The sequence below is a fragment of the Lepidothrix coronata genome, unplaced genomic scaffold (genome assembly GCF_001604755.1).
Source record: "Lepidothrix coronata isolate B3197 unplaced genomic scaffold, Lepidothrix_coronata-1.0 Scaffold74, whole genome shotgun sequence".
In the NCBI taxonomy this organism is placed as follows: Eukaryota; Metazoa; Chordata; class Aves; order Passeriformes; family Pipridae; genus Lepidothrix; species Lepidothrix coronata.
Genome location: NW_016690254.1, coordinates 2,228,058 through 2,252,462, shown reverse-complemented (window position 1 = coordinate 2,252,462; position 24,405 = coordinate 2,228,058). Strand labels below are relative to the sequence as shown.

The 24,405-nt window shown below is 38.1% G+C and overlaps 1 protein-coding gene across 4 annotated transcripts in view; it reads right to left on the bottom strand.

Moving 5' to 3' along the window:
- Nucleotides 1-24,405, bottom strand: part of ZMYND11 (zinc finger MYND-type containing 11) — a 105,889-nt gene that overhangs the window by 59,294 nt on the left and 22,190 nt on the right. For all 4 annotated transcript variants that reach the window (XM_017819381.1, XM_017819384.1, XM_017819385.1 and 1 more), the window contains exon 2: nt 1,752-1,886. In XM_017819381.1, the coding sequence (XP_017674870.1) occupies nt 1,752-1,867 (116 nt within the window). In that variant the 5' untranslated portion in view covers nt 1,868-1,886. The remainder of the gene's footprint in view (nt 1-1,751; nt 1,887-24,405) is intronic.

Sequence of the window (24,405 nt, the reverse complement as noted above, 5' to 3'; positions counted from 1 at the left end):
TTTACTTAAAATATCATATAATAAAAAAACTAGATCAGTGTTCATCACTTGTCACTGATGTGCATGTGGAGTGTTTACAATGTCCAAGCACTTTTTAGATTGCTCTTCACTGCTAACACCTTGCACATCTTTCTCAAAGTACTAACCTTGCTTGCATTTCTGTTTAGTCACTTATTTTTCTTCTGAAATGAGTCATACAATCTGGATTGAGACTAAAAAATCAAACTACCCATCAGTTACCAAGAGCAGTACTTCTTTTACTAGTATCAAATTACTTGCTTTCTCAACCTTGTTTGTAATGATTCGTCTGACCCAACTTTACCCAGCTAAATGCTATTCACACTATCTTAAACTAGGCATCTCTCATAAGGGTGGGATGAATTCCCAGCTAGACATGCCTGTCTCCCTTTATTACATCTAAAAAGAGCACAAACAGCTAACAAACTCAGCTAATATATAGCCTAGAGCAAGTAATTTGAAATGTTAAAATGGAAAGTGTATAGCATTAGTTTACCCACTTGTCTCCTTGGAGACATGATGAAAATATATATATGCTTTAATGCATTATGAAACTCCAGTACAATATCAAAAAAGAAATTCCCTAAAATACAATCTCCTTCTCAAGCCCTCTTGGAACTCCCTGTCTCTGGGAAGGTGCTTTTCATTTTAATGGTGCATTTTTCTTGTAGAAGCCAGGCACAATATAATTCATTTGGAACATCACCCTTGTTGTTTCTCCTGTTCACTGTTCACTGCGTTTGGAGAACCTGAACTTCTTCTATTTATGAAGCCAGTTTTGCCTGTTACTTCCATCCCAGAGCTTCCAAACTCTGTCAGTGGACCCTGTCATGGACCATGTTACAATGATTTTCACTTCGTTAGTCACCTGCATTGTTTATAACTCTCCCCTTTAGTGGTCTCTGGCCTCATTATCAGTTCACATTGGTTCTGGCAACTGAAGAGTTGCCAACTGGTTACTTTTGCTCTTTTAAATTATTCATATTGATTACTTTGACAAATGTGACGTACATGTTGGCCTGGAAATGCAGACAAAGCAGACAGAGGCACAAAATCTCCCTCAGTTTTTATTACAGTGGCTGCTACAAGTTATATTGTAGACCTTTTTACACACTGCAAGCTCCACAGAACAAAGAATATGTATTTCTTTGTGTTTACAGCACCTAAAACACCTTGAAGAATATTTTAATAGCATTAATCACAGGTGGTAATCGTGCCATGTCTTCTTTAATAGCAACTTACACACATTTCGGCAAATATGGCTTATTTACTTGAGCAACCTGATGTTTCAGGTTTCTCTTCACCTTCTAGAAAAGAGTTCTCCACTGGCTTATCACATTTTCCTAAAGAAATAGATTATTTACAGATTTTATTGCCTTTTTGTCCTTAACTGTTATATCTAGTTCTAGTATTTTTAACCAAGCTATCAAGTGAGTACACCTCTGAAATGCTAAACGCAGTTAAAGCACTGTAAATGTTACATATTTCCTAAAGATGTTTATGCAAAACAAATACAGGGTAAGATCTCAATTCAATGTATTAAACCTCACTTTAGGATCTTCGGGTGCTCAGTTCAGTAAGTTTGGGTTTTTAATAATTAAATAATTAGTAACACAGAAGTACACGCAACTGTTTCACGGTCTTTCTCGATGTTTACTATCTCTGTTTCTAAGGGCTTTTAATAGCATCAACCTTCCCCCTCATCAAGACTTTTTTTGGAACAGGTCACTTACTTTGTAATACGGTCAATGTTAGCAATTTGCTTCTGGTTCCGGATAATTTCTATAGCTGCCCAAAGATGCTGGATAGCCTTTGTATCTGCCTGTCGTCTCTTCGTTAAGCGTGCCATGACCCGTTTACTTGGTCAGCTGCAGCCAATAAACAAAAAAAAAAAATACAACAAAAAGTTAATCACGAATTATGAAATAGATTACATGATGATTATATTGCAATAAATATGATTACAAGAAAAAATTTATTGTAATATAGCAATTCAATTTGTATATAACAGCATGTTTCCTTGTGTTTAAAGAGCAGTAAAAAGCAAAAAAAAAAAGTAGTTTACAAGAACCCCTTTCACAGCATGTAATCTATACAGAAGACAAAAGGCAAGCAGCAAAAAATGTCAAATCAATAGCAAACGACTCAACTTATGAAACTGGTTAAGAAAACTCACTTAGTTTGCACCTCAGTTCCCTCATATTTGGTAAAAATGCAAAGCTACCCTGAACTGAAACTGCCACAGCCTCCTGCATTGCCTGAAATCCTTAAAAAGGGTGACTGTTGCTCGACTCCATCACACAGTGTAAGTATGAACTCTGACACAGAGAAAAAGCTGGACCCACAGTTTAGCACACAATGCAGCTCTCAGAGTATTACTTCCATATTTTTATAATTTACAGCTATTTTAAAAAATCCATTCTATGAGCAGAAACTAGAAGTATATTTTCATGGATGACAAACGTTTAAAAAAAATATTTTGGAATAATTCCATTTTCTGTAACATGCTAAAACCCAACAGGACCAAAGTGCTTCTGATGGCATTTACCCATCTAACCAACCCTGAACAGGAACATAATGAGCATCTGGCTTTGTTTACAAATTTTCCAAAAGCTCGAGGCAATGAGTACAGATAAGCCATAAATCGCCTACAGCTCTACTACAGGCACTGAATCCCTTTTTAAAAGCTTAACGATGCATTTTGATCACTAAATAACTTTCTTCCAGTGCCACCACTTTCTCAATGAAAAAAAAATGACTGATTTACGAGTGCTACCAAGGTCTATAATTTATTTTAGAGCTCTGTCCTCAGAATGAACTCTGTGGTATGCACACGGATATTTGTAGCTAGCAGAATATTAACTTCAGTAACCTAAAATAATATAAAAAATGCAAAAACATTTCACCATCTGTGCAATGTTAAAGATGGGAATTTAAGTATTAAAAGTGTCCCTGCTCTCAAATTCAGAAAAATGAAACAGATTTGAGTATTCCATCAGTTGTAGCAATGTAAATTTCAAGTCAATGGGACCTACAGGCACTTGTCAAAGAGGGCTGTCAAGTTTTAGATCTGATATTAGCTCAGCAACACTCACTCACTCTACAGGTGTAATGAAATGAATGGCAATGATCCATTATTAAGGATAAGAAATGATTTAACAGCATTATACTTAATGTTATGTCGCCCATTAAAAAAAAAAAAAAAGGAAAAAAAAAGATGATGTGAAGTGGTATGTAAATGTCCAGGTCCATGAGGCACCTCTCGCTGCAGGAGATAGCAGGGAAGGGCAGAGCAGAGCAGCACAAAAGAAGGTGTGGGCTGGTGACACATCGATCCCACACTTCTGCTTTAGAAAGCTCTTCCTGCTGGGATTTAAAGCAAGGGTAACTGGATGGATCTCCCAGAAAAAAAGAAAAAAAGGCCAAGTATACACTTTTGAGGGAAGAATAAGAGGAAATGTGACAGACATACAGCTAAGAGTGACAGCAGTAGATAGCATCGCCTGAGAATGATTCAGAGAAAGAAAATCTCTGTTGGGAATAGTGGGAGAAGACACTGCATCCCTGTGAGCTCCTCTGCATTCATTTCACAGAACACAAACTTTTACAAGTGAAAAAAAACCCCTCCTAGTTTGTAAGAGAAACATATAATTATTTGTAGAATTTAATTTTTAAGAGAAATAGACCTGTAAAATACAAAAATGGTTAGACCCTAACACAAAAATGGACAATTTTTACAGCCCTATTATCTTAGCATAAAACTTTTTTCCTAACGCAGAACTGACTGAGAGTGAGATCATTCTTTTTATCCCAGCTTTCTACAAGCTCTCTGCTATAAAAGCTGTCAGACGATACGGCAGCCAACAAGCTGGACACGGGATCTCCTGCACGGCATCACATCCACATACGAGGATTGAGGAGGAAACACTCGCCCTTCTTGACCCTGATATCAGCGTGAAACAACAGACCAGTTCTCAGTTTATTCTGTAACAAGCGAAGCAGGTCGTGTTATCCCAACTCCTTTAAAAATAGCCGTTATTTTTGGCAGCCCGGCATATGGCCGCCCGTGACAGCGGCGCGCTCAGCGCGCCTGGCAAAGGGGGTGAGGGCTTTTCTCTCACACCCCCGCGACGCCTGAGCCCCAGAGCCTCAGCACAGGGCAGGGTCCCACCTGCCACCTCTGCATGGCCCCATCACCCCACTATGCAGCCAAGGAAAGGCTGAGCTTTGGAGATAAGGAATTCCCCCTTGCGCCTCCCAGGCCCATGTCCTAGGCAGGGAAAGGGAGAGTAAGAAGTGCTGTAATCATGAGTTCCTGAAGCCCTGTGGCTGCACAGGGGTACCTCAGATGGCCGCTGGTGGGCACAGGGAGGTTTCTCCCTGCGAAGGCCCTATGGGCTTCCCTGTTTCCTTCGGAATGTGCTTTTGGAACAAATTCCCCAACCAGCCCCCTGTCCCATCCTTATCGTGCTTCGTTGGCCTGAAGCACACACACGCCATGCCCTGTGCCATGGCCAGCTCCAAGTACCCACATGTGACTCTCAGGCTCCAAACACTCCAGGAAGGTCACATCACTGGACCAGGAGTTACCCCAAAACACAACTGGTGTGGGTGGCCCCCAAATAGTTCCCTCCTGGCTGGCTCCCTGCTCCCACTGCTGCACACACTCTTCTCCCTCATTTGTCTGGAAACAATAGCACTAAGGATTCTGACACATGGGACACAGCAATCACACCTATTCTGTTCCTTTTTGTTTTTTTTTTTTTTTTCCTTTGTAAGACACAATAATTTTAGCAGGTGTTCTGCCTTCAAAGAATATACGTTTAATTTTCATAACTCTGGTTTACTATTTAAGGGTACTTTTGCTAAACTCCAGAGTTGATACTCCACTACTGAAATAGAAGGTCTTACACACCATACTGCCAAAAATACAAAAATAAGGGTTTTTTTCCAAAAGTCTAGACTACTTTAGTGTTATTTTAATCTTTTAATTGCATGGTATAGAAAAAATATAGTCTTTTTTGCATTACAGAAAAAGATTAAAAGATTGTGGCATATTTCTTGCTGTTCATTGCAGTCACTCTTCCTCCATGGTAAAACTAACCACAACAGTCTACTCCCTGCACTCATGCAAAAATATAAGCAGTTTTCTGAATTACTACAAAGTCTATTATAAAATATTAAAAATAACTTATATCAGACTGCTAATAGTTCATACAATGCTTTGGAGTGCTACTTCCAAGCAACAGAAAATGTTCCCAGTGCTTCCACATGCACAACCTATTCATGCAAATAACAGTTTATAGTTTAACAGGACACACTTTAGATTCTTAAGTCTATATTTATCACTCCTGATTATTTGCTTAAGTGTGGGTTCACGCAAGCATAAACATGCAGTGTGTGTGAGTATGTGTAAGAATCTATGGCTCAGAGGTTAAATATCCAAAGAGGCTGATTCACCCATGCAGTGTTCTAAAGAAGTTTTAACTCCAGAGTTTAAAGAGTCCAGAGACTATGTAAAACCACAATATTGAGATGCACATTTGCATATAAATGCTTGAAGATGTTTCTCATCCTCCTCTTTTGTTATAGCATTCATTTCAAAATCCTGGAAATAAAAAGTAAAAGCTGAAGTAAACATTAATTTCCCACATGTGATTTGCTGAGCGTCATGCTCATTTAGCTACGGTATCCCCTGTCCATACAAAATTATTTGCTTCATGCCATTTCTGTCACATTCTGCTTGCAAGTTTATGGTAGGATGCACCTTCTTGGATAAAGGTTGACAAACATAGATGGCTGGAAATCTAGGAATTTATATCAGTAGGATCTGTATTAGGTTTTGTAGGCATCCACAGGACCTGCAGAATACAAGAAATATTCTCCTAACAGGGAGCGTTTTGCGTGGCTGATGTGCCAGCTCACACACTTCCATCACATCCTCAGTTATACAGGGTTCAAAGCTAACAATTTATCCTCTCAGTTTTCAACTCTCTAACTGTTCCTCAGTGCAATTGGAGCATGGTTTTACCATACCTTATATTTTGAATCCCTCTTTAATGTCCTAAGCACATTTCGAAAAGTATACCACTTTGCTGTGCACAACTTTCCTCAGGAGCTCAACACTTCTCACAGACAGCTCAGCAACCTGTGCTCTATCTCGTGAATACACACAGCATGGCTTAACTTCTCCAAGCCCCCAGCAAAGTGTCATTGCCACGAGGCGGCAATGTCACAGCAGCGGCAAACAAACAACAAGGCTACTGGTCATTAGCACACACTTGGCTGAATCAAATGCTGTACAGCTGTCTCCTGCAATAGCAGTGGATATGGAAATCCACGCTGCAAGTCAAAATAAACAAAAATCACCTTGCAGCATTCAATGGATTTAGCTCAAGGAACCTCCTGACCTGCTGCTTGCATCCAATTTAGCTGAGACTATCAGGCACTAAGTTTAGCTAGAAACTCTCCCTAAGTACAGAAAAAACTGAAAGGTAGTCAAATCTTGCCATGTTTCAGCTGTTAAATACCATCGTCCAAGCAAGATATGATGATTCTGAAAACTTAACTAATGAATTGGACTTTGCACTGAAGCAGACGGTGCTGCAGTTGGGTGCTACTGTTCTGATGGGAGCTGCTAATTAAGAGCTGACAAGTAGTAGCTTGTTAAATCTTCTGTTAGTACTTCGCTGTAAGTGAGGCTACCTGTGGTGCTCGTCCCTTCCAGTGCAAAGTCAAACAGGTTAAACTTCATCCCTGCTATTAACCACCATTTGGCTGAGATTCGGTATGCAGTTAATTGCAATGGAAAGAAGGTTTAAGAAGTTGATCCTTGCCACTGCTCAGCTGCTACTTTCTGCCCTTCAGCCCTGCATCCCTGGGGCTTGCTATTATTTCTTCCACACTACACAGTGAAAACCTTTCAGGCTCAACAGGAGGAAGAAGCTAGGCTCAGTCCTAGTTTTTGTGGCTTTCATGCTGTGAGACTGGCAGAGTTTGGGGTGGTTAGGAAACTTAAACACAAAATTAGCTTCATATTTATATGTACATTATATTACGGGTTCTAGTATTTCTTAAAATGTAACTTTTTATAGTCAGCGTAAAACTGTATATATCAGCAGTACAAGTAGTTCCAAATGTTTTGCTTTGTTCTTGTATTAAATAGGAGCCTCCTATTAAAATCCAGATTACAAATTTGCAAGTTGATGCAGAGTTTGGGTGCCTGGATTTCATACAAGTCTTTGTTGTACTATGAACTTCTGTAAGCTTACAATTTAGTTTACAATTTAAACTGCTGTTAAAACATATCTTTCATCACCAGTTTAGCGGGAGCATAAACTCTTTAGTCTGTCCCTCCTACAATAACTGTGAGTTAAAAATAATAATTACTCTATTTTTACATAAGAAAGGTGCAGGTGAAAATGTCTTGACTGAGCAGCAGCATCGGTCATACGTGGGGAGACAACAAGAGGAAGTTAAACTTCAGGTCTGCCTTCCACACCGGGTGATCGAAAAGTGGGGGGAGTAGCTGCTAGGGTGACAACAAAGCTTTTGGCAGGAGTAATCAATCCCATATTTTGTTTACCAACCACTTGTCTTCATGAGCATGCAAGATTACAAGCATAACCAAGGAGTAGCTGGGCACCTGGTAGCAGGAGACTCTTTTGTGAGTGAGGGTAATCAGATAAAGATTTTTGCATATAAAGTAATTTTCAGATGTTTAAGAATAAGTAAGTGTTTTGGTATCATTAGATATTTATTCTGGACTTAATCCCAATCCACTAAAATCAACAAATGCCTTTCTGCTGACTTTTCAGGGTTTTGGAGTAAACTTTCCACTGCTGACTGACTTGTACATCCTTGCAATGAAAAAATTTATGGAGGTGTTGAATGATGTTAGTGAAGCTGAAAGATGTAACAAAGGACTGTGGCCAAAATAGGCAAAATTTCTCTGTTAATTAAACTAAACTCAGAAAATGAGACTATAAAACAATAAAAGTCACTGAATTCTTTAGCGTGCTTTTTTGTGGTTCAGGCTGTAATGCTGTCATTTTGGAAGTTATTAAACTAGAGAAGATTTTTGTATGTTGAATGTGTGTCATTCCTAATGAAAATCTTTTCATTTCACTGTTAGATTAAGGTCTACACACTCTATTCAATTATCCTAAATACTTCCCATGTGCCCCTACTGTTCTGTGCGGCCTCACCTTTTGCTTTTCCCAACTGCAAGGTTTGATGTCATGCAACTTCTTGAGTGAGGTTTTGCAAGGCTCCACAGCCCCATGAAGTGCAGTACAGACAGAAAACACGACTGCATGAATACAAAACTGCAGTGGTTTGCTTCTTTCTCTCTGCAATTTAATTTTTTTCCAACTCCTGTACACAGAATACAAGAAAGCTTTTGCTGCTACCTTGTGCCATTTTCAAGATGGCAGTGAGCCAGCGTAGAAATCTGAGCCAAGGACAGTACAGAATTAAAGGCCCCAAGAACACTTTTACTACACATATGTGTAAACTCTATTTTAGTCCCTGATATTGCATTTACTTCATTTGTATTGTATTCAATTCAGAATGACTAAGTAAGTGTCCTTCACTGGGGCTAAGGCATACGGCACTTGAATTTTAAGCTCAGACATTCTGAATCATCAGTACCTAAATGGTAGAATCCTTTTTATTTTTCTTTTGAAACCAAACCTGGACTTTCTTGTTTAATTAACTAACCCCATTAGCGAGAACTTGACACAAATGTTGAGGTGCCATCCCAAAAGAGAATTTCTAAAAAGTGTAAGTGTAAACAGATTTTAACAAAACCTGATATGAGCATCAATACTTGCTGCTGAGAAAGACAGAATAATAGCCATATATCCCAAACAAAGGCTGTCAAACAAAGTGGGTTTGTTTGCTAACAGATACAAATATATGTACAGGGCTAAAATGTAATCCTGTATTCTGCTGCCCCTCCAGCCAACCCCAGTCTGGAATTTAACACACAATAGCAAATGTCGTCCTAAAAATTGGAAGAAAACTATCCTTTGTTCCTCTCTGGCAGAAATCACTGAATAAAACTTTATCTAGCAATGTAAGTTTGGAAAAGAGAACACAGCTGTCAAAGAAAGTAGTACAGTTGAAAGGGCTGAAAGCAAAGAGCCAAATCTGTTACTAGCAATGTAGCCACACCAGCTTCTTTCAGTTCACTTTTTTTTTTGTAATGGTCATCATGTTTTACTCCAGTTATAGTGCCTAGGTAAGCTGAAACACATAATATATTTTCTGCTAAGGATCTGTCTTAATACAAGGTTCTACATTGATCTTTTAAAATAAGCAGTATTTTCCTTAGTATTTCAACTTTTAATAGGTATTAAACACATAGAGAGCATTTTTTTATAGCTAGTAACAAAACTAACAGTTAAAAAGGGACATCAAAAACCACACAAGTTTTTGTTTTACTGAGAAAATAATGTTTCAAAGCAGTGCTGGGGAGGGTTAGACTGGACATTAGGAGTATAAATTTCCCCACAGGGTGTTTAAACACCAGAACAGCCTTCCTAGAGAGGTGGTCCATGCCCCAAGCCTATCAGTGCTTAAGAGGCATTTGGCATTTGCCCTTAATAACATGCTTTAACTTTTGGTCAGCCCTGAAGTGGTCATGCAGTTGGACTATATGATTACTGTAGGACCCTTATAACCGAAATATTATTTTATTTTCTTTTCCACTCTCTTCTATTCTATTCCCACTGAAAATGCATACAGTGTTAATGCATTTATCAAACTTCTAAATGAACATAATTTCAATTAGAAAAACAATTTCGTGTGGTTTGGTTAAGGCTTAGTTAATGAAATTAAGTTACACTAAATAGTTTCCACAATGGAGATTGCACTACTATAAATTGCTTTAAAAATAGGGATTTTGTAAAGTGATGCAAGTTTCTCATGAATATAAACTTTAACTCCCATAGTAACAAAGCCCCTTATTTTCAGGATGATGGTATACTAGACTAGTATTAAACAGACTTCAAGCTGTTTTTGGTCAAAGAAATGCCTACAAAAAAGACAGTCCAATATGACTAACTTCAACATCACTAAATAATACACAGCTCATACAGGGTGTAAAAGATCATCCTACACAGTTCTTGTCCCCTATCATGAAAAATAATGAGTTCTCATCAGATTTGTTTATTTGGGGAGTTATGAAAAATAACACTTGCACCCAAATTGTCATGAGCAACGCTCTGGGCTCCCCTGTATGAGTGCACAGGCGCACAGACACACAAGCAAGTTACACACACAAGAATTGATGTAAGAGGCTTGAACTAACACGTTTTACCTTCCATTTGCCACAGACTAAGAGTATGAAGAGGGTCAGTTACAGAAGATTAGGTGACACGTGGAGACAGGATCATGTTCTGAACCCACACTGCATGCCAATGCAGGCTTTCAGTGGTTTAAGTACACCCAACACCAAATTCCGTATTTTCCAAAGCAGCCTGAAGCCAAACCACTGAAAAATGCTCGAGGAGAGTCCATGGAAGGAGTTAACTCCTAATGAGCAGCCTGGGCTATTTCCCCACGTAGACAAGCCCTCAGTAAATAGATGCTTCCTGTCCACTCGCTTGGCTGTAGTGAGCAGAGATGATTAATCTCTGCTACGCATCCTGACAGGCTCCAGTGCTCACTTGGTCATAAAAGGGGAAAAATCATGGCCAAAGAAGGCTGACGGTGAGGGCTGGAATTTCAGTTTGGATGATAAATAGGTGCCACTTTGATTCTGAAACTCTCTCTAATAAAAAGTGAGAGGTGGAAGACATCTTAGAAAACACTAAGAAATGTAAATGAGAAGAGCAGCTCCTTCTCCGAAAGCAAGCTTTTGATCATCATCTTCCTTTCTGCTCTGAAAGCTAAGGAGCTTGGTTGTTCTGTAAGCCTCAACTGAACTGATGTAATAAATTTCTCTGCCAGTAAGTAAGGTATAATAAATAAGGTATGATGACATAAATAAATAAATGATTTTTCAAGGTGTATTAGCAGGGAATGTTATTCTGCATAAGGTCAGTTTCTCACTAAACAATGAGGAAAAGAGAGACATTTTCCAGGTCAAAGAATTCAGAATGTATGGAAAAGCACTAAATCATGAAAAAAAGATAAATTTATTGCAGATTATGTAAGCTCTATGGTAAAATAAGGAGCTGATGTTGACTTTTTGCAAAGTAACGTGAGATTTCAAACTGCTGTTTTTTTCTTCTCTTTCTTTGGACTACACACAACTGACACTATCTTTAAAGTACAAATTGTGATCCTGGTGCAAGCAACAGGACCTAAACCTTAGATGTCTGCAATACCTATTCCTCTACCAGGCTGCATTTTTATTGACAAAAGGCAGCTGAATCAATTTTTGTTGCTCCTGAACAAAAACGAATTCTGCCTGAACTTGTTTCTTTCAAATCTCTTCTTTTTGGCCTCTCCCTCTGCGTAGATAAAAGCACAACTACACAACTTCTATAACTGCTCAGATACTGAATTATTTCAAAGTCAGGGTGTTATGCAGGCATGACCACTTTTCACCAGCAGTCAGGCCACAAGCAACATTAGCTCAGAGGAGACTTTCTCTTGTCATCTCCAGGAAAGCTGATACTATATAAGAAAAACCAAGTACAATTCTGAACCAACTAAGGTTTCCAAACTGAAGCTCCTTCAAGGCCAATATGCCTGGGCTTACCCTTGGAAACCTTCAGAAATGTGCTCAGAACTTACAGAGTTAAAACACATTGATCTGTAATGCAGGTAAGATGAGCCAAAGATAAACACTGCCAAAGCTTACAGACTTCTACAGCATTAATCAAAAGAAACTTTAAGGCAGGGAGAGGATCAAATTGTAACATCTGAGCTTTAGATTCTTCTTCTGAAATTCAAGGCAAAAGTCAGAAATAATGGACCTGAAAATCTCATGCAACACTCCCCCAGTTGTGGGATAGTTCATCAAGACAAGAGCAAGACAAAGAATATATCATGGAACTGGAAGCCTTTCCCCTAGTCCCCACCTCGCTAAGTTTTCTTCTCTATGCTTTTTGGAGAATGTATTTCCTAGGCTGGGCACAGGCATCTGGCTTAAAAGTACACTGTGAAGTGTATTTGGAGCATATACTCTCTCCTTCATAGGCTGTACTCAAACTCACTAATTACATGCTCTCCTATGAAGCTCTCCTCTCATCCTGCCCCAAACCAAGTCTATCATCACTCCTTAGTGAAGCCTTAATCCCTACCCCTTTCTAAGGTCCATTTTGATTCTTTTTTTTTCCATTGACATTTCAAATATTTTTTTATACCTCAAAAGCAGGTAATTTATTATGTTTGCACTTTCTTACTTCATATTGCCCTTAGCTCTTCTGCCAAAATGTTCATGTCTGGACAAGGACAAAGCTTGCCTAGAGGACAATTTATACATGTGAGAACAGCAGTTTTCATGAAAACCAATGTACAGTGAAAAACAACTGCATTCATAACTAAACAAATCCTGAAGTGGAAAACAGCTGAGTATAATCATGATCCTTCTTTTTTTATCTTTGCTGCAAAAGTTGACAAATAAAACATGGAAAAAATGATAAAAAGTAAGTTTAAAACCCAAAAACTTTATAAAGAGAAACATTACTCAAAGAAATAAAGATCTTCCAAAGATCAGATCAGGTGCTGGAAACATATTGCCATTACTTCAGATAGCAGCAGTTTCTCAGTAAACCTGGTAACAGCTGACATCAAGAAAACCTCACCCTACTGCTGCGGGTTAGTGTGTCCTTTCTATAAGTTGTTTAAAGGAGACAAGGGGAATATACCATTTAATTTTCTAACCAGCTCCTGATATGGCCGATGTTGTGGGGGAGGTTGGCAAAAGGTTTTTTCTAGCACAGAATCTTTCCCAACACCATCCATGTAATCTGGGACCGCAGTCTCAAATTTGTTGAGCTGTTTCAAAGATCTCAGTGCGAGCTCTAGGGTGATCTCTTTTGATACATTTTCTATTACCTATTACTTTCAGATGCTTCCAACTCTTATTTCTTCTCTTATCTGAAGCCAACTTACAATATGTCTTTATTTTTTAATGTAGGTAATTCTTCTCAAGGTTTCTTCAGGACTCATTGCGGGTGAATGGAATTATATATTTCTTTCTGAAAATCCATTCCACATCAGCCTGATTCTTGCATTTAATATCTGTTCTGTATTACTTCTGTGGAAAAATTATTACTTTGACCAGTGGCTTGCTATTATATTCATATGCATGTCCATGGCATTTGCTGGAGCTGCAGATCAGAGGTACAAAAGAGCCCTCTGCAGCTCTGATATCAATGACATAGAGCAGATTACAAAGTCCTTTAGGGAGGACATTACTTCCTGAACACTCAAGAGCTCTTCCTGCTCTATCATTATCTAGGGCTGAGGTTTATTAAAGGCAACGGGGCCATACTGTTCTGTTCTCAGGCATTTCCTTTGAACACAGAAACATAGGATTAATAATTTTGTCATCAGAAGTAGGACCTCACTTTTCAGATTATTTCAGGTTTTCTACTACCAGAATTTGGATGGGATTTTATTTTATTCCTTTAACCTGAATGCAGATGAATGATCCAGAGCTCTGACACAGAGCCTTATCCCTACAAGGTGGGGGCAATTCACAGCGTGTCATCCCCGTGGCTACCAACAGAAGTGAAAGTCTGGAAAAATTACCTAATCCTACAATCAACTTATCCTAAATTTCAGAAAATGTCATTCACGAAATACAGCCTTCTGTTGTGATTTCTGCAAAAATCTTTTCTGCCTAACGCAAAGCAAAAGAACTGCAAGCGTATCACAACATTATGGTGTTATAACAAAGGGCAAGCCGTTGACTTGAAGCTTGGATTTACAATACAATATTCTGCAGGAAACAGAGGAAATAAAATGCTAGAGTTCTGGCAGTCTTTCCAATCAATATCTTATTTCATCATGTGGTGTTCTTTCAGCCTAGGCAGAAGACCTGGAGTCCACTGTGCTGCTGAAGCATCTGACTGGAACGACTCCAGTTGTGATGCCTGATGCTGAATAAGGCAGTTAACTCCAGGCTACTTCACCATGCACTAGAAACCACCTGAAACACAGTCTAACACTTCATCATCCTCTTCAGCTGCTCCCTTTCCTACTGAACTGAACACAAAGTGGAAACGGAGAGGTTAATTTGCTCCTGACAGGGTTTTTGAAGCTGGATTACCAGATTGCTTGATTTCAGACAGCTACTCCTCAGGAAAGTGGTTATTTTCCCACAGGGGTGTAACTTTTATTCTCATGTAAGTCAAATCCATTAATAAAGACCACCAAGTCTAAACATGGGAAGACTTCATAATAGTAGTGATTTCCTTACGGGCTTATATACATGTTTCTTTTTGATACATTTACATGCTAAAATGAATTCTAAAACAGTTTCTAGAGTGTGCTCAGCCCCTATTTCTATTTCACTTGTTCATACCTGTTTCATAAAGGTTTAACTTAGTTTTTCATTTTGCTTTTTTGAATCTGACAAGATATAAAGTAAGACTATGAGACCTTCTTTTACATTGAGGAGCGAGGTTTCTTTGTTTCAGTGATGCTGAGGCGCGGTGGGTGACCACAAAGTAACTATCACCTTGTTCTAACTTACACTATGAGATCTAAGATGCTTTTCACTGTTTTCACCTACATTAACAGAAACTGAATGTGTTTGTCCAAGTGACAAACATGTTTTTCCTTCCATGCTGAAGGAAAACTTATGGAATCCTGAACTGGTCATTTTAAAGAGAAGAAAGACCAAGGTATTGTTTTAAGACGCTTCACATCTGTTCTCCAGGGGCTGAGAGATTCTGATTTTTATCACCTTTTCTCTGCTGAAGACAGTCTGTTATTTTATTTTTAGACATGAGATTTCCTACCGAAACCAATTGTGGGTTTACAATCTTCGCTGAGCTCCAACAACAGAGCAAAACTCCTTTTGAGGAGACTTTTTAGGCAGTGTTCGTCGTAGGCTGCTGCCACCACAGTGGTCAAACTAGTTTGAAGTGCTAGTTTAAACCAACTGCAAGAAATTTTACTCCCCAGTCTAGCAGCTTGGCTGTTAAAACAGACACTGTCCTGTCTTCATTCGTGCTCTTGCTGCAGCCTTCGAGTGTAACGGTTTCACTGTGCTAAAGAAGACACTGACATTCATGTCAGTCTCTGGATTGCAGCTTCTGAGTTTATGACAGATGGGAAACCAACAGAGGAGTAAAAATCCTGTGAATCCACGCACAGCTTATAGCCAGTAGCCATCTGGCTGGGGATCTACATAATACCACAAGAGGATGACAAGAAAGAAAAAAAAAGAGGCAGTTTGATTTGCACTTCCATTTCTCTTCCCGTTCTTTGTGCTACCTGGTTTGAATATACTTAATAATCACATTGCAAACAGTCTTTCAGCTATTTCATACAGGTTAAACAACTCCAGTATTTTCTTACTTGCACTTTCCACATGGAAAAACAAATTCAGTGTTAGGCAAAAAGTCCAACACATGACAACATATAACATTTGTCTGTGGTAACAGACAAACAGGCAGCATTTAACAAATGTGTAAGCATTTAAGGAGAGAACAGAGAAGGAAAAGCACCAAGGAACCCCATTCAGCAGTGCTTCCAGTTACTCCCTAAAAACAATTTCGGGCAGAAGTTGTAACACAGGGCCCTTGAAGTATAATTACTTGGGAAAAAAATGTGGCCAACAAAAGTTACCTAACCTGTTCAGAGTAGAAAGCATCTCTTTACCCCCAAAATGAGCTCAGAAGGCTGAAAATCTGGTTTTCAAAGGAAAAAAAGTATAAGCTTTATTAAAACCCTCTTTTGCACAGCAGAGTGTTCAGCTAGCTGGAGCCAGGAAACATGCAAACCTTCCTTACAGACAAAACCCCTCTTTTGCCTCAACCTGCTGAAATGTTTAGCTAGGCACTTTCAGCCCCCACATGTTTGTTAGCATTTCAGCTTTCTGAAGAGAGCAGATTTCTGATGTAAAGAAAGAGTGCAGCCACTAGACCAGGAATTCTTTACCCTGTGTACTGTGTTGCAAAAACGAGAGCATATTAAGCAACTTGAGAACAGGAAATAACACTGACAAACAAACTGATATTCTTTCCATAGCGTGGTCACTCAGAGGAGGACATTTGAAACTTCATCTCCCCAAATCAAGAAATGTTTATTCTACTTTTGGCAAGGCTGCTGAATGCTTGTGTGCTCCCTCCTTCTTGTCCAACTGTTTTATGATCCTTTCAGTGAAACAGATAGTCACACTAGAGTAGAAGTGAACATTGAGCTGCACAGTTTTTTCATAAAGTTCTCTCCTTTGAAAAATGTTGCTTTCCGGGTCCCAAGATGGTTTGTGGAAATACACCAGTACGTATGTGGGAATGTATCTTAGATCCCCTCACCTCATCTGGAGCATTCAGCACTGTAGGTGAAGCTCCAGCTAGACAGCTAATGTCCTACTGTCTGTTATTTTGTTAATGTAACCTACAACATGAGAGATTGGAAAAACGGATTGGATGCAGACATCTATTTCTGAGCTAATCACTCCACTCTCCCTTCACACTTGACATGATCTACTCAAGGCTACAATTCATCTTGTTGTGAAGCAGACATCGCAAATAGGTCAGATGAATTAAGCCCTAAAATTAACCATTTCTCTCCAGGGAAGATAAAGTGAGATTAGGATGAGGAGTTCATGTGGCTGGATTTAAATCACATGCACTCCACTTAGGCTGTCAGTTTTAACCAGTGCCTACACTTACCTAGTTTAAAGTAGTGCTTACAGCTGAATTTCTTACATCTCAGCTAAGGGCTTCAGCCACCATATTATTGATTTTTCTGCTACTTTGCCTTTTTTGGATGAAAAATCTCATTGTTCTGATTTCAGTTTCCATATGGACACCTTGGAATAACTGAAGATATCTTATTTCTCCCATCTGCCTAAAGCAAAAAAAATGCAGTTTTGTTTTTCATTCAGAAAGGCTTAAGTAACTGCATGTTTTCCTAAAAAAGCCCAAACAAACCCAGGAAAATTTCGTTTATAACCCCAGTAATATCACTCAATTCTAGTAAAAGGACTGATTAATGACAATGTCTGATATATATTCTAATTTTCAATGGGGAATAATGTACATTTTGAATTACTTTTCTTTTCTTGTCAGACTGAGTTTTTAATTAAGCAAAAGTGCAGTGTAAGAAATTTTTATAATTTTTGTTACAAGAAGTGTAATTTTTATAAATGTGGCTATCTAGCCAGATAAAATGAAACTGCAAAAGCAGAATTTGCTTCAGTTTACAGAATTTGCTTCAATTTACAACAATAACTTGGTCAAGCAGAAACTGAGCTAGGAAAGAAAATTAATATTCTTAGTTATTTCAAGAGGCTAACTTTCCATAACTGACTCACAGGTCACAAGGCTGTTTATTTCAGATCAGGAGTACATTTCATTTAAAGTACAAATTTTTCATCCCTTTTTATAACATTGTGGCCTTTGTCCTCTATATCGTATAGCTACTGGAACCATCATTTCACCCTCTTGTCTTTATCAGCATGCAGCTAATCAAATTTATTTGGTTATTCTGAGCTTGCTTTCTACGTGCGTTGCCTCCAATTACCTCCAAATAGTTTAACAAGCTCAATAAAAAGAAGATGCAAACTATGTTTGCATCTATAAGTAGCGAAAGTTTTCCAAACTGAAATCTGTCTTCAATAATTTAAAACAAAGACCTTCCCTCATTCACAAGGGTTACTTCAATTTGACCTTGACTTTTATGCACTCCGTTGATAGTTACAAAATGGAATGTAAAATAAATTTTTAAAATGTGCAAACCACAAGTACAACCTCCTTTCCCAGAGAAGCTGTATGTGGAACTACACCCCCCAGGCCAGTGAGGAGTAAGGCTGTTCACAGGCCATGCCCCAGTCCCTTCAGGAACTCCTTTAGAGAGGATGCTGGAAAAGCAGTTCAAAACATTTAGGATTTATCTGACACTATAATTCAAGCCTTCAGCCTCAGAAGGTGTCTTTATCTCTTTCTTTGATTTACTAAGGCTTAATACCATATTCTTCTACCTTCTAAAACATGTTACTCTTTCCTAATTTGCTAAATAAGAAGAAACTGTATCTAAATTCTTTCCTACAGCTTTTACTTACAAAGGAGGATCTCACATTGGATTTAACTCTGTATATACTACATGTATTGCATTTCAAATAAAATATTTTATCTTCAGCAGTTGCTATTTAGAGCAAACCCCAGAAATGAAAAGCTAACGCAAAAATCAGATATAAAATACAGTTCCATTTTTATGTCAAAAGAAATTGCTTACTTCATGTGTTCAGTTATCTTCTTGCTGCTTACAAATGCAGGGGGTTTTTTGGATGAACTATAACAACTGATTTAGAAAAGAGTTTAATTCTCAAAGTAATGTGCGAAAACTGTTCAAGTTCACTTCTATTTGATGTTGTATCAGGAAATTTGTGCTTTTGCAGCTCGCAGCATCACCACCTCACCAGGTTCTTTTGTTTCAGACCATGCTGGTGTCATTCAACACAGCAGCACAGGAAAGCAGAACGGTGTCCTGTGCAAGTATCTGATATTATATGATGACATACAGAAGACTGTTTCCTGCCCCTAACAATTGCTAGGAGCAATGCTTCAAAGAAATTAGGCACTACAAATAGGCACAATGAACCTTACTAATTGCAGAAAGCTTTGTAGGTGACAGAGAGGAACGAGGTCTTCCCAGATGTTACAGGTAATGCGCTTATGTCCTAAATCATGAGATTTGATTACCCTTCTCTAGGCATGCTTTGTTGTCACTGTTATGAGACTTTATATCATCAAGCCCTTTTTGAAAATTGAACCACTATATTTAACCATATGACCTCCACGGTGAATTCTACAGGCTAAATGCCCACTGTCTAAAACATTATTTATACCTTATAAGATTACGAGTTACTCATAAATATCTGATTTCTTGATCTTGTTTTATGAAGTTGGAAAAGAAGGAGAAAACAATACAACCTGATCATTTCCCCTCTTATTTCATATTACTATATATCTCAAAACTAATTTTTTTTACTACCTCATTTCCAAAACAGACTACATGCCCATCCCACTCCCTGTCACCTCGACAGGACCTGTTACACCTCTCTCTATTATTTATACTTCTATACTTAATAGGACCTTAAAAAATTTAAAAATTTATTGTTATGGACTGAAAACCTTAACTCTTTATCTCATCTTTAGTTTTCGTCTCTCTCTTATGGTTACCAACTGCAGCAAGATGACTTCCTGATACAACTCCTTAATCCAAACCCCTCTGGCAGGACCACAGAGGAATGAAAAGGAGTTCCAGAGATGTTTTTTCCCCTTTAGCTAGTCTCTTTAAGAGTTACGGATTTTTCTTTACTCTTTGAAGACATCTGTATTAAATTACCCACACAACAGTAATCCTAACAAAACCAAAATTTATTAAAACAAAGAGAAAATGGAATTAAAACAAAATAAATTGTTTGCTTAACATAGCTGAATTTACAGTTCTCATACATTAAATTAGATAAGGCATAAACCAGATAAGCTTGACTTCAGATAAAAAAGAAAAAATGAATCCTGTAGTTTATCCTTTGAAATTAAATATCCTTTCTGACCACACCAGTCAGCCTGTCAATGCTGCTTGCTGCTTAGAGACCAACAATTCCCTTTTTGTCTCCCACTGATGCGCTTAATAAACCCCGTTTCGGGTTTCCTAAACACTTCTCCAAACACAAAAAAATGGGCTTTGGTAAACAATTTCAGTCTCCATTCTCTGAAGAGTTATACCACAGAGGAAATAAAAAAACCTTAATTATGATTTATGGCTGCCTTTTCAAGGCTTATGACCCAGCTCAAATATTGCCTTTTGCTAAACATCTTGGCTGGGTGTCCAGGTTTTGGCTAGATCCATGGGCAAATCTCACGTAAAGTACACTCCCTTCCTCTTCCACTTGTCACATGTGATGAGTTATAGACAAGGGCTAAGGCTCACTCTTACCATCAGTTACATCTCAAAACAAAGTCCAATGGACATTTGGAAAAAATCACTCTTGGCTGATGTCTCAAATGACAGATTGTTCTTTGTTTCCACCTTTATGGGTTTTAGGACTCACATATACAGTTTTTGCATGAGTACACTGCATCATTTAGCAGGTGGTATTTCCCTGATATAAGCAGAGTCTGACTCTTGGACAGCTATAATAAAAACTGATCTGTCATAGAAACTTTTGCCACTTTGGAAGTGTAATGAATATGGCAAGCTTCTTCCTTCTCACACGCAGCTGTGGATGCAAGCATACTTGCAAAAATGGCTTAGATAAGCAGAACTTCTTTCTGTTGAGCAAATAAAGACACACTGCAAACAGTCCCACTGAACAGGCTCCATGCTGGGACACCAACACAGAAGTACCAGAAGAATGAGAAGAGCAGTGGTGAACAGATCCCATTGTACCTTGCATTATTAAGTGTAACTATTCTCAACTTAGAGCATGGTCTAAGCCATTCTCAAAGCTTTACTCTTCAGCCTCTCCAATAAATTTGAAATGAGAAAAAAACGAAGAACCCAAACAAGAAACACTGAAGTCATCAAAGCAATGGAGATATTATTACAGAGCTACCTAACAATACCCACGTAGACTTGTCTGATGTGATACAAACCAGTGCTAAACAAGGACTACCGTAGTCAGGCAAGAAAAAGAAGTAATCATGACTTGAAAGCAGATTCCTATAAAAGAAGGATAGCTTGTGACTTCCAGAGCTGGAACATATAATTTTTGATATAACAGGAGGCTTGGAAGAAGCCCTTCAACAGCAGGAATTTAGGGTGCGACTGCACTTTGGTTCCCTAAAGCCAAAAGCAAATGAACTGTGACCTGAGATCTGTTCAATAGAATGTTGTATTAATTTAATTATTATTTTAAATTATAAAATCATATATGGGACAGTCTTTCCAAGCAAAAGATCAAGTTCATTTCAGTCATTACAAAGGCACATAGAGTTATTCAAACATTCAATTAAAATAATCTTACGGAACTGCATTTAAATTGTATCATCACTCTGACGATATCCGAAGCAAAACATAAAACAAAGGTCAAACTAGTGAACACTATGGAGCAAGTTAATACCCATGAAAAATGAGCACAAGAAAAACAAAAGTATTCCACAGCGAAAAATGGTAGCAGAGAATGTGAGAAGGGACATTATTCCTCTCCTCTATTGCCGCTCATCTAACAAAAAAAAGAGCCAGAAAAAAGGAACTTCAACATTTCTCGTGGGAAAAGAAAAAGACAACTCTGCCTTACCATGTAACAAGGAAAGGACTTAGAAAAGAAGGCGCGTGAACAAAATAGGACCTCACTGCTCGCACATCTCTCTCTCAAGCTCGAGGACACACAGACGCTGCTATAGGTGATTTTACTTTTTTTTTCATTTACTCAACAGTTTCTCACAAGGAAATAATTTTGTAATTAACTTAAGGCAAGGATTCTTTCTTAAAAACAACCAGAAAAAAATCTTAATGCTTTAGTAATCTCTCTCTTAATCCTCTCTATACATATCACTGGAAGAGACTTCAAAAACTGATTAATCCAAAGATAATTATACTCAACTATTCTTCAGTGAGGAATAAAAATTTTTTGGAATGCAGCTAATACACAGTGTCTTCCTTAAAGAAATAAAGTATTTAAATATTCTTTCAAAATGCTTTCAGATGCATATATTGATAATATCAATAAAAGTTAATGAATATCACCAAAAAAATCTCTAGTTGATTCCTTTCAAAAGAAAGTTTTTCTCAATTTTATGGAGTTTCTGCACACATTTGAGATGAGTCCAAGAATCTACCAACACATTTAATTCTTTCTAATGTAGAAATGTTTAGATAGCATGTCTGTATCTGTGAGGAGAAGGGAACAGCCCTCCTTGTTTTTAAAGGAAAAATATGCAATATATTAGCCATAAATTAGCGTGATACTTTGAGTAGTAAGCATGAAAAATCAACCTTGATACAAAATTCAAATTATTCAGAAATATATTAATTTTAGATCCTGACCTTCTGGCTACCACTGCAGCAGAATACAATTAACACTTTTCTGAGGCTCCCACAATGTATATTCAAAGAGTTTTTATGACTAAGTGATACATGATATGATACAAGCGACTCTTTGAAGTACTGCAGACTAAAAAGAACATTGAAAAACAGTATCTGCCATGTTTGCACACAAATATTCTTCATAAGCAAAGCCGAGCTAAACACATCACCAGGATAGAGTTTCTTTAAAGGCGGTGAATTTGGACAAACATTGTTGGTTTTACATTAAAAAATACGACAGAATGGCAGAAGTCTGTTAACAAGCTAATGTTTTAGAACAAGAAAGTGAGGACAGAGTCTATTTCAAAGACTCTTTAAAAAGCTAGTGGTAGATAGGTCAGTGGAGTTTTCATAATTATCCACTACTTGGGGTGCATACTGGAAGAGTGCGAGTTGAGACCACATTTCAGGGGTAGGTAGGTGTGTACCAGTGCTGCTAAATATGCTGAGATATTTTTTAAAAAATCCAAGTAATCCTAATTTTAATATCTGAATTATCCTATTGCCAAAAACCAACACAAAATGATTAACAACTGTGAATGTGCACCTAGGTTCTATACAATCATTTATGGACCGCTGCAGGATAACCAACAGATGTACAATTCAAAACAAATATTTGTGATGTCTCTGGCTCATTACTAGAAGTCATTCACACAAGTTAAAATAGGATCTTTCAATATTTGGGCTATAAAGGTGTGATTCACCAGGGCTCTTGACTACCACATGATTTACCTGGGACTGGGAGAACCCTCAGCAGCACCCTGTAAAGTAAGGAGCTGTTCTCCACCAGCACTGGAGCAGCTGACAGACAGCCCAGGCTGGAAGTGCTCAGCTGCCCTGTTGGAGTGCAGCCACTTCAGTATTTATTCTAACATGGTTCAAACCCTCAAATCCTAGATAGCTGCACACTCCCTACGGTTAGAAACACAATGTCCATGTGCCTCACTTATCCACTAAAGGTAAAAGGTTAAGATCATACTAAGCAGGAGAAACCAACTCTCCTGTACATTATGACAACTTCCAGTGAATAAACATTCATCACTGTTATACTGTCCATTGGTTTGTACCTGGTATTTAATTTTTTCTCATCCTTAAGGAAGGAAGAATTAAAATTACAGTGCTTTTAAAAAACATTTTATTTTTACCGAGTATAGAGAGCAATACTCTTATAAAAAAAGAGGTATTTGTAAAACCATACCTATTTCAATTTTCACAAAAGAATCTGGAGAAGGAAAAATTACTACATTTTCTTAATTCATTATGCCTCCAGTGACCTTCAGCTCTGATGAAAATTGGCACCACTCGTTTTTTAATTACTAACACAAAGCTCTGGATTAGTTAAAGAGCTTATGAACTCTTCAATACTTCAAATACATTGTCAACGGCAAAAATGTAAATGGACTTCATTCATAACATTTTTAATGCAGAAGGTGACAATTCTCATGATGTCACTGTAAGAAAGCAGAGGAAATAACACACTGTGGGTTTGCATGACACTAGGCCAGAATCTGGCATGTCCAGACCAGTGAGAAAGGGAAGGAGATGGTTGGGACATGCCCACCACCACCACACAAGAGCATAAAGACAAACAGAAAAAGAAAGGCTCTTGTTCACATGTGCCTGGCGAAGAAGAGACCTCACAAGGTCAGGGATGAAATGGAGAGCACTCCTTGGGCAGGTCCCCACAAGAGCAGGAGTGCAAAATGCTTCATTGCAGGCAGCATGGCACCACTGTCCTCAGAAACCAGCATGATGATGGGATGGTATCAGGGGCTGCACACAGGTAGAAATGGGCAAAAGAAAAATTCTGTAGGATGACTCAGGCTAACTCTATAAGAAAACACTATTCTCCACCGGGTCATGTCTACAAGACAATTCCAATGCAAAATCCCACAGTTCAAACCATAAATGGATGTATTTGGCCAATACGCTCAGTATTGGATAGGATAGAGAGCTTTCAGGAATTAAGTATTATCCAAACTCCAGAAAAATATGTAATTTCCAAAGCTCATAGCTAACTCTTCAAGAAAAGATACTACGACTGGGTAACTAAGTAACTTGTTTTCTCTAGTGTAATTTCTAGTATCCTAAAAAAGCTGGGGGTTTTTTTTGTTTGTTTTTTGGGGGTTTTTTTGTTATTGTTGTTGTTATTGGTTTTGGGGGGTTTTTTGTTTGTGTTTTTTTTTTTGTTAGATCTTCCAAAGAACTTCAAAACCC